At 36.5% G+C, this 10,376-nt stretch overlaps 1 protein-coding gene across 1 annotated transcript; it reads left to right on the top strand.

The window, feature by feature from the left end:
- The first annotated feature begins 568 nt into the window (after positions 1-568).
- Positions 569-2,902, top strand: LOC123687277 (peflin-like). The gene is made up of 2 exons (XM_045627027.1): positions 569-767; positions 2,286-2,902. Exons 1-2 carry the CDS (start codon positions 662-664, stop codon positions 2,867-2,869), a joined length of 690 nt encoding a protein of 229 aa, XP_045482983.1. The 5' UTR covers positions 569-661; the 3' UTR covers positions 2,870-2,902.
- Positions 2,903-10,376: the final 7,474 nt, after the last annotated feature.

Below are 10,376 nucleotides of genomic sequence, written 5' to 3'. Positions count from 1 at the left end.
GCAAGAAGTCCAGATCTCAAGCCGATTGAGCAGGTTTGCGACAACCTCAATAGAAGGCTGAGAGGTTCAGAAATTCATCCAGCTACTCTTAATGACTTAGGAATCCAACTCAGAGAAATCTGGGAAGGATTAGATCAGAAAATTTTGAGATCACTCATTTTGAGTATGAACCGTCGTTGCCGAGCTGTAATTAACGCAAGGGGTGGAAATACCAATTATTCAATCACTTATCAGCCTTCCAGTATTTTGAAAATTGTTTATTTCTCTTCTTTCACATAAGATTCGGTGAGATCCTGAATTTTTCTTCCATTTAATGTGTCTTGTTTCGTTCAAAACCTTCCCGAGAGAACATAAAAAATAAGTTATAAAGTCAATGTAGAGTTAACTTTCATTAAAATTGAGATTTTCAGAATGTGCGTTAATTTTTTTGCGCAGTGTAGTAGTATTGTGGATTTGAAAATATATCACAATCCGACAAGGTAATCTCATCATGTTGGGGTACTCTATGTTTATTACTCTATGTTCTTTATTCATCGAAATTTTAAGGAAAATCTGCCATGAACCGATTCAAAGTTGGCACATCACTGAGTGCTGTCATGTTTTGATTTGTTGTGTAATTTTTGTTCTAAATTTTGTGTTGTAATTCTTCTCAAGGAATAAAATGTCCGAACCAGATTTACTGTCCCAAAAGACATTATCGACAACCCAAGATGATGTGATGGGAATGGATGGAGCTTCATCTGGGGATGAGAACACTTCTATAGTTGGTGAGAAATTCCATAAGAGGATAAGAATGAAATTAATTCAATGGAGTACAAAAAATTTTATATTCAAATTTTATTATTATTTATTATTATTTTTGTAGCATCTTCGGCACGTTTTTGATCACTTTTGAAGTCAGCATACCATCTTTTGACCGTTGTTGTCGATGGAGCAGAGTCTGGTTAGCATATCAAGCTATTGCTTTGGGCCCACAGTATTTTTTCTCATTAAGATTCAGTTAAGGAGGTTATGTTTCACTGTGACCTAATAGACTATTGTGCCCCCACCAGAGCTGTTCTCTCCATAACGTGATCTACAGCTCGCCTTCCAGTTCCAAAGTTCTAATGAAATCCAGTATCTGGTATAGCTCTAAGGAAGCTAATGCCTCACTTCTACAAGTTTCTTGTCCAAAACAAATTTTGCGTTGGCTAGTTATGGTGAAGCTGGAGTTTCTTCTTCCTCCCCACAGAATCTGCACTTGTTTCTGCTAGACTCATTCTCATGAGATGTTTCCTAAGGCGACAATGCCCTGTGAGGAATCCAGTGAGGAGGTGTTGTATATTCTTGCTAAGATCCAGATACTTCTTGGATCTCACTGTGTCAAAGTTTCAAAAAAAATTTTTGGAATGTTCCAAACCAAGAAGATTCCGCCAGAGTGACCCAAAGAAATTTGTATAAGGGTCAAAATCACCTGAAAATCAACTTTGAATGACATTGTATGATATATCGTTGAATTCAGCGTTAAAAGTTATTTCGAAAAGTGTCATAAAATATACAGGTTCGTATTGAAAAAAAACGAGGGTGAGGGTGGCCTAGAGAGCACGAAACGTTGTATACGAAATCTGATTACTTCAAATTGAGAACAATTTACTGTCGAATAAAAAATTCCTGTAATATTTTTTGATAATATTTGAAATAAAGTGGGAAAAAAAGAAAAATCATAATGACAGAATTTACTTTTCTTATGATATCTCAATAACCGGCCCTGATATTTTCGATTTGTTTAAACTGCTTGACAATGCTTCTATGAATGCAACTTTTTCTACCGACCGACCTTCTAACTCTTATAGTTTAAAAGTTACCAATACAATCCCATTCAAAAAAGTGACTACCCTGTATACCACAGAAAGGTTCTGGGCCAATGGAAGGAGTTTATGCTCCTTTTCTGGCAAGTATGTTGGCCTCTTCATTCCCGTTAATTCCCGAGTGATCGGGAACCAAGATTTAAAAGACCTTGTTAGTTTTGCCTATTTCATTGATTTCCATATAACAGCTCCAATACCATTTTAGAATAGATGATATGTGAGCTTAGTGCTTTGATTGTAGCCTGACTACCAGAATGTATCGCTATATTTCTGTTAGTTCCTTGCTAGGTTAATTTTTCCCATAAAAAACAATGTGTTATCAAATTGTACGTCAGACCCAAAACCTATAGTGACTTGGTAACTGTTGATTTAAAATTCAGTTAACAAGAAAATAAACGAGATTGTTCTACTGAATCTAAGCCAGCTCTTTCTTTCCAGAAAAGAGATGCTACGGTAAAATCAAAGAACCAGACTTACTATCCAACCAAGTCCTACCATGCCGCACCTTCGTATCTCCTCAAGAGATGCAGAAGTGGTTTGGTGACATGGAGCAGAGACAAGATGGTAGAATCACCGCACAGGAGCTGCAACAAGCTTTCGAGATCTTCCAAGGGAGGTATTTCTCGGACAGCGCCTGCAAATTCGTTGTCAGACTCTTCGATCTGGACCAGAACGGTGGTTTGGACATTAGGGAGTTCGAGATGCTGTACTATTATGTCAAACAGTGGGTCACAGCTTTCAACGCTTATGATAAAGAACGTACGGGGTTGTTAGATGAAAGTCAACTGGATTTTGCTCTTAAACATATGGATATACATTTCTCTCGTGATTTTATCAGGTATTTGATCCAGAGGTATAACCCGAAAGCTACCAAGATGCCGTTGGATAAGTATATTGTGACGTGTATACAAATACAGAGATATACGGATGAATTCAAGCAAAGGGATACTGAGTTCACGGGTCATATCAATGTTAAGTATGAAGACTTCTTGGAGATGGTCATAAGGTGTAGCGTTTTGTAGTGTTGTGTCTCAATAAAGTGTTGTGGATGTGTGTGTGGATCTTTTTATTTCTCATCTTCATTGGCATGTGGCGAACAGTAAATTTTCCGAATGAGATATTCACAAAGTTTGAAGTCTCATGAAGCAGCAAAGTATACAAGCTGCTTATAATGTGTGGATTAGTGACCAAACTTTGTGAATATCTTATTTGGAGAATAGGCATAGGATTCTTGGGAAATCATTAAGATTTGATAGTACCTAGATATACACTGCGCAAAAAAATTAACGCACATTCTGAAAATCTCAATTTTAAAGAAAGTTGACTCTACATTGACTTTATAACTTATTTTTTATGTTCTCTCGGGAAGGTGTTGAACGAAACAAGACACATTAAATGGAAGAAAAATTCAGGATTTCACCGAATCTTATGTGAGAGAAGAGAAATAAACAATTTTCAAAATACTGGAATGCTGATAAGTGATTTAATACTTGGTATTTCCACCCCTTGCGTTAATTACAGCTCGGCAACGAAACCAGTAGCATTCAGGAAATTGCACTGAGCATATCTTTCATGTGGACGTCTGTCTACAAGGGAACGTCGATCCCAATGGTAGAGGCAGAATCTAGACTCATCTGTGAAGAGAACCCTTTCCCAATCAGCCTCTTCCCAATGGATATGCTCTCTCGCAAAATCCAAACGCGCCCTTTGATGGGCTGGGGTAAGAGCTGGGCCTCTTGCCGCGACACGAGGCCTTAAATCATATTCTCTGAGGCGATTTCTTATTGTCTGAGTGCTAATTTGCACCCCATGAGTTTGCTCAAGTTGATTTTGAAGGAGGCGAGCGGTTGCAAACCGTTGTCTCAACGAAGAAACTCTCAAGTAACGTTCTTGAATGGCAGTTGTTACCCGTGGTCTACCCTGTCCTGGTCTTCGGACATTCATACCTGTCTCCTTGAATCGCTGCAACATTCTGGACACTTGTATGGGAAACTCCAAACCTTTCTGCTATCTTGTGTATGTCCACCCTTCTTCTCGCAAAACTACCGCTTGGGCACATTCCTCTTGGGTCAAATTGCGTGTTTCGCGTTGCATAGCGATCGAGTGTAGAAAATCAAACGAAAGAAAAACTATTGATCACTAGAATTGATCGAGAACAACTGATTTCAGAATGGAGCCAATACATTCAAAATCTGATAATCTCATCTTTTTTTATTCCTGCTGGGAAAAAAACATATGTATTGAAAAAAAACGTTGAAAGTGGATAACATATGCATGCATAATTCTGATAAAAATAATTATCATTGAGAACACCTTCAGTTGTAGAATAAATTTTAGATTTCCATAATGTGCGTTAATTTTTTTGCGCAGTGTATGTTACGCTTGACATCAATTGAACTGTATTAGTTTCTGAGAGCAGGCATTTCGCTAAAATGCCTTATAATAGGTATAACTAACTGATTTTTAACCAAAAATGTTCTTAAATAATTCAGTTCGAATCACCATTCGCCAAATTTTGGATAGGTATCTATTCATGTGGAGGGAAATTAAATTTTTCTACATATGGAGTGGTATCAATATTGCACAGATTTCTCTTCAGTTTCTCGTATTTTTGCGTTCTTGCATTAGGTCATGAGTGCATTATAAATGAATTAAACTCTTTGATGAGATGTGAGCTTCTGAGTTGAACTCTTCGTAATCTATGTCAGAAGACAGATCATTAGCTGAACTCACCTCAAAATATGACAAAAGTTGGAATTTTAGGGACAATTCCAACTATTTCTGTAAGCCGATATATTTATAAAGAAAAATAACTTAAAGACATTAATTATAATCGTATAGTTAGTACAATTGTTTATTGTAATGACGCGAGTGTTAGTGGAATAGGTATTCACTGAAACTGATGCTGCAGATATATCACTTTTATATAAATATGAGTTTTCAACTTCACTTACTATTTTTTTTTAACAAGCTAGCAATTATTATCAATGGTAGAAAAAATATGTGAAAACCGAATGAATGGAAAATACATGACAGATGTGAAATACATATTCAATATAATTGGAACTGGTTTGTAACTACCCTAATAAGAAATAGAAGGGTTATTTTCTGTGAAGTGGTTGACCTCAACCTCATTCAATCGTATGGAAGGGTTGAAGAAATGAAGCGAATATAATTTGTTCCAACATTGTTCGCCTCGATTCTTTTTTTTATGATCGGTGCATAAATTTTGCTGAGATTATAACATTGAAATCATATTTTTTCATAACGAAGCTTATATGTATATCTAATTATATTTGAACGCCTGTAAATTATGGTTTATGGAGTGTAAATGATGTAAAAAAAGATCAGTTTCGCCACAAAAAGTCACAGTTACTAATGACCAATGATAGATGATATTTATAAACAGAATTGTAGATTTATCAAAATGGTGCATAATTCATTTTGTGCATAATGGCGAAAAAGGAATTAAGAGAATCATGGTTTATTTTTGTAGGATTTTTTCCTGTAGGAAAAACAGCTGGAGGTGGATGTAATTGTTTATTAGGGAACTAGTAGACATTTTTCTATCTCTCAAAAATAGTAGAATATCCTAGAAATATGAAGGGAAAGAACAAAGTTTTATTTTTACTTACCACTCCTGAAATGAATTTAATTTTTTGTGAATGTTTGAAATTGTTGGTTTTTTGTTAATGGATATTTCATCTATGTTGTTATGGAAATTTTTCAGGGATGACTTCAATTTTTTCATATCTCGATAGAAGACCCTGATTGCTTAATATTAATTTTTGGCATTCTCCTGATTTGACTTATGTTCGGTAGCAAATTGGTTCTATGTTCAGATCGGCAGTTTGGCAAGCGACATCTCTGACTAGAAATATATGCTGTAATATGTACACAAATGAGTCAATCACCACAAACTATCAAAGAATATCGACGCAGTCTATTTGGTACCCACCAAAGAGTAATAAATAAAGATAGAGGTAGTATATGCAAATGCAATTTATACATTATGTCCCTAACATGGTTAGATTACGTTGTCTGATTGTGATTTATTTTCAAATCCACAATTTTACTATATCGTTATGAATGCATATTATATTGAATGAAATATATTTCTTCGAATGATAAATATGCAGATTTGAATATTTGGAATCCGATATTTTTCCTAATTGTCGAATTTGTAATAAGCAGAATATTTATTATTTTCTGTATCTACTTGCTGAAATCCAAGGTTTGGCAACTTTTGCTCTCCTAGTGTCATCAGTTATCACACGTCATTTGGCGCCCTTGAAGTTTGTTTTCTGAATTTCTGATATATTTTGGTATTTATTTCAATATATTTTGAATTAATATGAAGCGTTGATTTACTATGGGACATAAAAACTGCGTTCTTTTCTTAGAAACTCGCGAATTGAGTCAAATATCGCATCACTGATATGTTTTCATTTCCGCGCGCTTCATGTCAAATTTGATAGTTCATGTTGAGAACACAATTTGCTTACTGAAAATGACATATGCCCCCTCTATCTATGTTTATTACTCTGAGGTACCATCTGATTCAAGGCTATATCAACACCAACCAAACGCCCTATAGAATGTGAGATGGTTACAAATCTAAAGTTCTCACCTTATAAAAACATCCACCTCATGTTAATGCCGCAAACTACTCGATGAAATGTAAACGAAACTTCTCTCATCGCCATTATACCAACTTCTCGACAATACCTGTGTGAGAGCGAGCTTGTTTAGACCAACATCTAACCATTGTTTTTAGGCCTTTTTGCTCCTCGCGACTCTCGCTTGGCGCCAAGGCATCTCAAGTGGATGACATGGCGTTTTTCGGTCATCTTCCACCTATTAGAAGACTAGCTCGAAGAGCGGTGAAGCAAGCTTATCTGTCCGTAGTTTAAATTGATAAACATCGATAACGATGCCATATTATGTGGGATGATGACTTCATCTCGAGTGAGCTTAACTGGGAAATTATAATATTTTTGAAGGAAAGGTTGCATTCTTGTTAGTTTGTGAGTTATGGAGTTGGAATGCGGAGCTCAGGTATTAGGGTGGCATTTTGAAGGGTTTCCCAATAAGGTTTTATCTTGATATTAGGAAAAAAAGAGAAATCAATGGATGTTTATTTAATTGTAAAAAACAGAAGCAGCCGAATGGCCACGGCTACAATTGCAGCACCATATCAAAGCTATTGTGTAACCATCCAATTGTTATTTAAATAAAAAAAGTAGAAAAAATATCATTGTGATAGAATTTTCAGTTAAATGTATTTCCATCAAGTAAAGACCGAGTCAAGTCGATACTTTGCTTCCGCCGTTTTGCTATAGATGGCTGAAGCGGTAAGTGGTAGTCGAGATAAATAGATCATAAATGTCATACAGTGAGTTTAGGTGTTTGTAAACATAACGCCAACGAAATATTAGTCCATTTATGGGTGGTTCATAAAGTTTTTCCCGATTAAACGAGCCAAATTCTGGTCATTTGAGGGAGATTTCGATGTTCTGCTTTAATATGAGGAAATCTGCGACTGAGGCTAATCGAATGCTCTCAAATACCTTCAGTGAGGCCGCTATTAGTGAAAGAACGTGCCGAAAGTGGATTCAACGCTCCAAGAACGGTGATTTTGACGTCAAAGACCAGCATGGCGGAGGAAGAAAGAAGGTTTTCGGAGATGCAGAATTGGAGGCATTACTTGATCAAGACTACTGTCAAACGCAACAAGAATTGGCAGGATTATTGGGAGTGATGCAACAAGCCATTTCAAAACACCTGAAAGTCATGGGAATGATTCAGAAACAAGGAAATTGGATGCTGTACGAGTTCAAGCTCAGAGGTGTTGAACGGCGTTTATTTCCTTGTGTAAGCTGCTTTCAGGGCAAAGACGGAAAGGATTTCTGCATTGCATTGTGACTGAAGACGAAAAATGGGTTCATTACGATAATCCTAAGCGAAGAAAATCATGGGAATTTCCCGGCCATGTTCCACGTTGACGCCCAAACCGAATATTTACGGTTCCAAGGTCATGAAAAGTATTTGGTGGGACCAGCTCGGCGTAGTATATTAGGGGTGGTTTAAACCAACTGAAACAATCACAGGCGATCGTTATCGAACACAATCAACGTGTTTGAGTCGAGCATTGATAGACAAACGGCCGCAATATAACAAGAGACATAATAAAGTGATTTTACAGTATGAAAATATTGTAAAATGTTGCGAAGTGGTCAAGACAAGAAACGCTGAATTGGGAAGTCCTTCACCACTCGCCGTATTCTCCAGACGTTGATCCCTTGGACTATCACTTGTTTCGATTAATGGCACACAGCCTGGCTGACCAGCACTTCCGATCTTATGAAGAAGTAAAGAATTGGCACGATTCGTGGATAGCTTCAAAAGAAGATCAGTTTTTCCAACGCGGAATTCGTACGCTGCCCGAAAGATGGGAAAAAGTAGTGGTCAGCGATGGACAATACTTTGAATCATAAATGTATAACCACTTATTTACAATAAAGCCTCGAATTTCGGAAAAAAATCATTGGAAGCAAAGTAGAACGCCTGTGTACTATAAAATATAAAGAACTTTTGGTAGCCAAGAGGGGTCTATAACGTTTCAGCGATCAGTTTAAAAATTAGTACGCTTCATTTTGTCGCTAAAGACCATCCATTTATTTGAGGTTTTCACTATTTTTCATTTTAAAAAGTTCGTAGTTGCGGAAAGTCTTTTTTTATAAATTTTTTCGGTATGAAAAAAAGAATTAGACAATTTTTTTTTGCAATATGAATATATGCATGATATAACTTTCCCAACAAACATTTATTGTTTCATGAATTTCCACATAAAATATAAATATAATAAAATGTCTTGTCGAAGGCTGAAAATACTTTTTTTCTAAAATCAAAATAAATACCTAAAAACGTAATTTGAATTCTTGAATGTGGTAGAAAAGAGCGTAAATCAGAGGAACATGAGCTTTACTCAACCTGAAAAATGGTGAGATCTCAAAACCGCTTAGGAGACAGCAATAGTTGAACTTTGGCAGATCACGAGAAAGTCACGTGGTATAAACCCCTCTTGAAATCTTGCTCTATATATACGACATGTTTCGTGAAATCTCAACAAAAGGGAAACACCTCAAATTTCCCGGATCCAGCCTTCAGATACAACCGCGATAGCTTTTTTTAGCACCGTCAACACCTGAGAACATTCTCGGGGTCTTGCGAAAACAATTCTCTGGCACAGAAATCCATTAAGGACCAGGCCGCTCCTAATCAATCATGGTTGTCACATTTCGTATTAAGTTATTCGGAGTGAGCGGCACGCGATCTTTCCCCTTCACCCCTCACCCCCTTGTCTCTCTTTTACCGGCCGGGGGTCATTACAGAAATGCCATTTTTTTGCCGTATCAGATACCCTATATGGGTTGTCGTTTTTTCTTTATTAATTAGTCGATTTGTCGGTGAAAAAAAAAGCCGCGTTTGACGGAAACAAAGCCGCTGCTTCATATTATGAAGAAGCGTCCTGTCTGCCCTGTGATTAATAACCTTTTTGATGGGACCAGTTGTTCCACGGCCCTGGAGTGTTGTCGGTTTGCCGAGCGGACGTGTGGATTAGTTGCGATTATGGGGTTTTTAATTTTGGTAGGTTGCTGGGGGAATTTCGCGTAATTTTTTTTTATTCTTTTGGGGGATTTTGTCAGTTGGAGGTTTAATTGGTTTGCTACTTGTGTTAAATTAAAGGTAGTGTGTTCTGGGGTTTGTAGGAGCTAGGGATTCAAGGTTTGGCTTGATTTTTAAGCTACTTGGCTTGAGCTTGACTTGATTTCAAGTCAAGCTCAAGTCAAGTAGTAGTTTTCAATCTCAACTCAACTCAAGTATTTATTTATCAAGCTAGTTGATTTTAGCTGTTTTATTGTGTAGTGACACATCAATAAAAAATATGATGAAATGAGAAGGAACCTTGCAAAAGACACTTTTATTTATTAAACTTATAGTATAAATGAACCGAGAATATCAACTTTTTTGAAATAGAAATATAAATTAAACTACCATAAATCATAAAAAAATGAAAAATAATGAAGAAGAAATAAAATTTCTTGATATTGAGAAACCTCCAGGCTTTGTTTGATTTCATAATTTTCCATCCAGGATCTAAGACACATGAGGCATCCTATAGATTTGTCGCCTAACCTATTGCGGGTTTTTGTACCTGTGAGAGCAGCTCTGGAAAATTGTCTTTCAACAGGAGCTGAAGATGCTGGCGTTAATAAAAAACCCTTGGACATTTCTGCCAAGTTTGAGAAGATATTTCTGAAAATACCAAAATATACCAATATATTTCAAATTAATGTGAGAAAACTACTAATAAAGTCACACGGACGAATGCTTCAGTTTCTCAGCACGCACAAGATTGCAGAAATATATGCCGTGCGACGCGTGCATATCAAGCTCAAGTAATATCAAGTAGCTTGATATCATGTTAAGAAATAAATATGTAAAATCAAGTCAAGTCAAGCTCAA

The sequence above is a fragment of the Harmonia axyridis genome, chromosome 1 (assembly GCF_914767665.1).
Source record: "Harmonia axyridis chromosome 1, icHarAxyr1.1, whole genome shotgun sequence".
In the NCBI taxonomy this organism is placed as follows: domain Eukaryota; kingdom Metazoa; phylum Arthropoda; class Insecta; order Coleoptera; family Coccinellidae; genus Harmonia; species Harmonia axyridis.
This window is presented reverse-complemented; position numbering and strand designations above follow the sequence as displayed.

Coding starts and splice junctions, on each gene's coding strand:
- LOC123687277 (XM_045627027.1), top strand. CDS start 662: ATGTCCGAACCAGATTTACTGTCCCAAAAGACATTATCGACAACCCAA. Junction 768..2,285: donor TGAGAACACTTCTATAGTTG/GTGAGAAATTCC, acceptor CTTTCTTTCCAG/AAAAGAGATGCTACGGTAAA.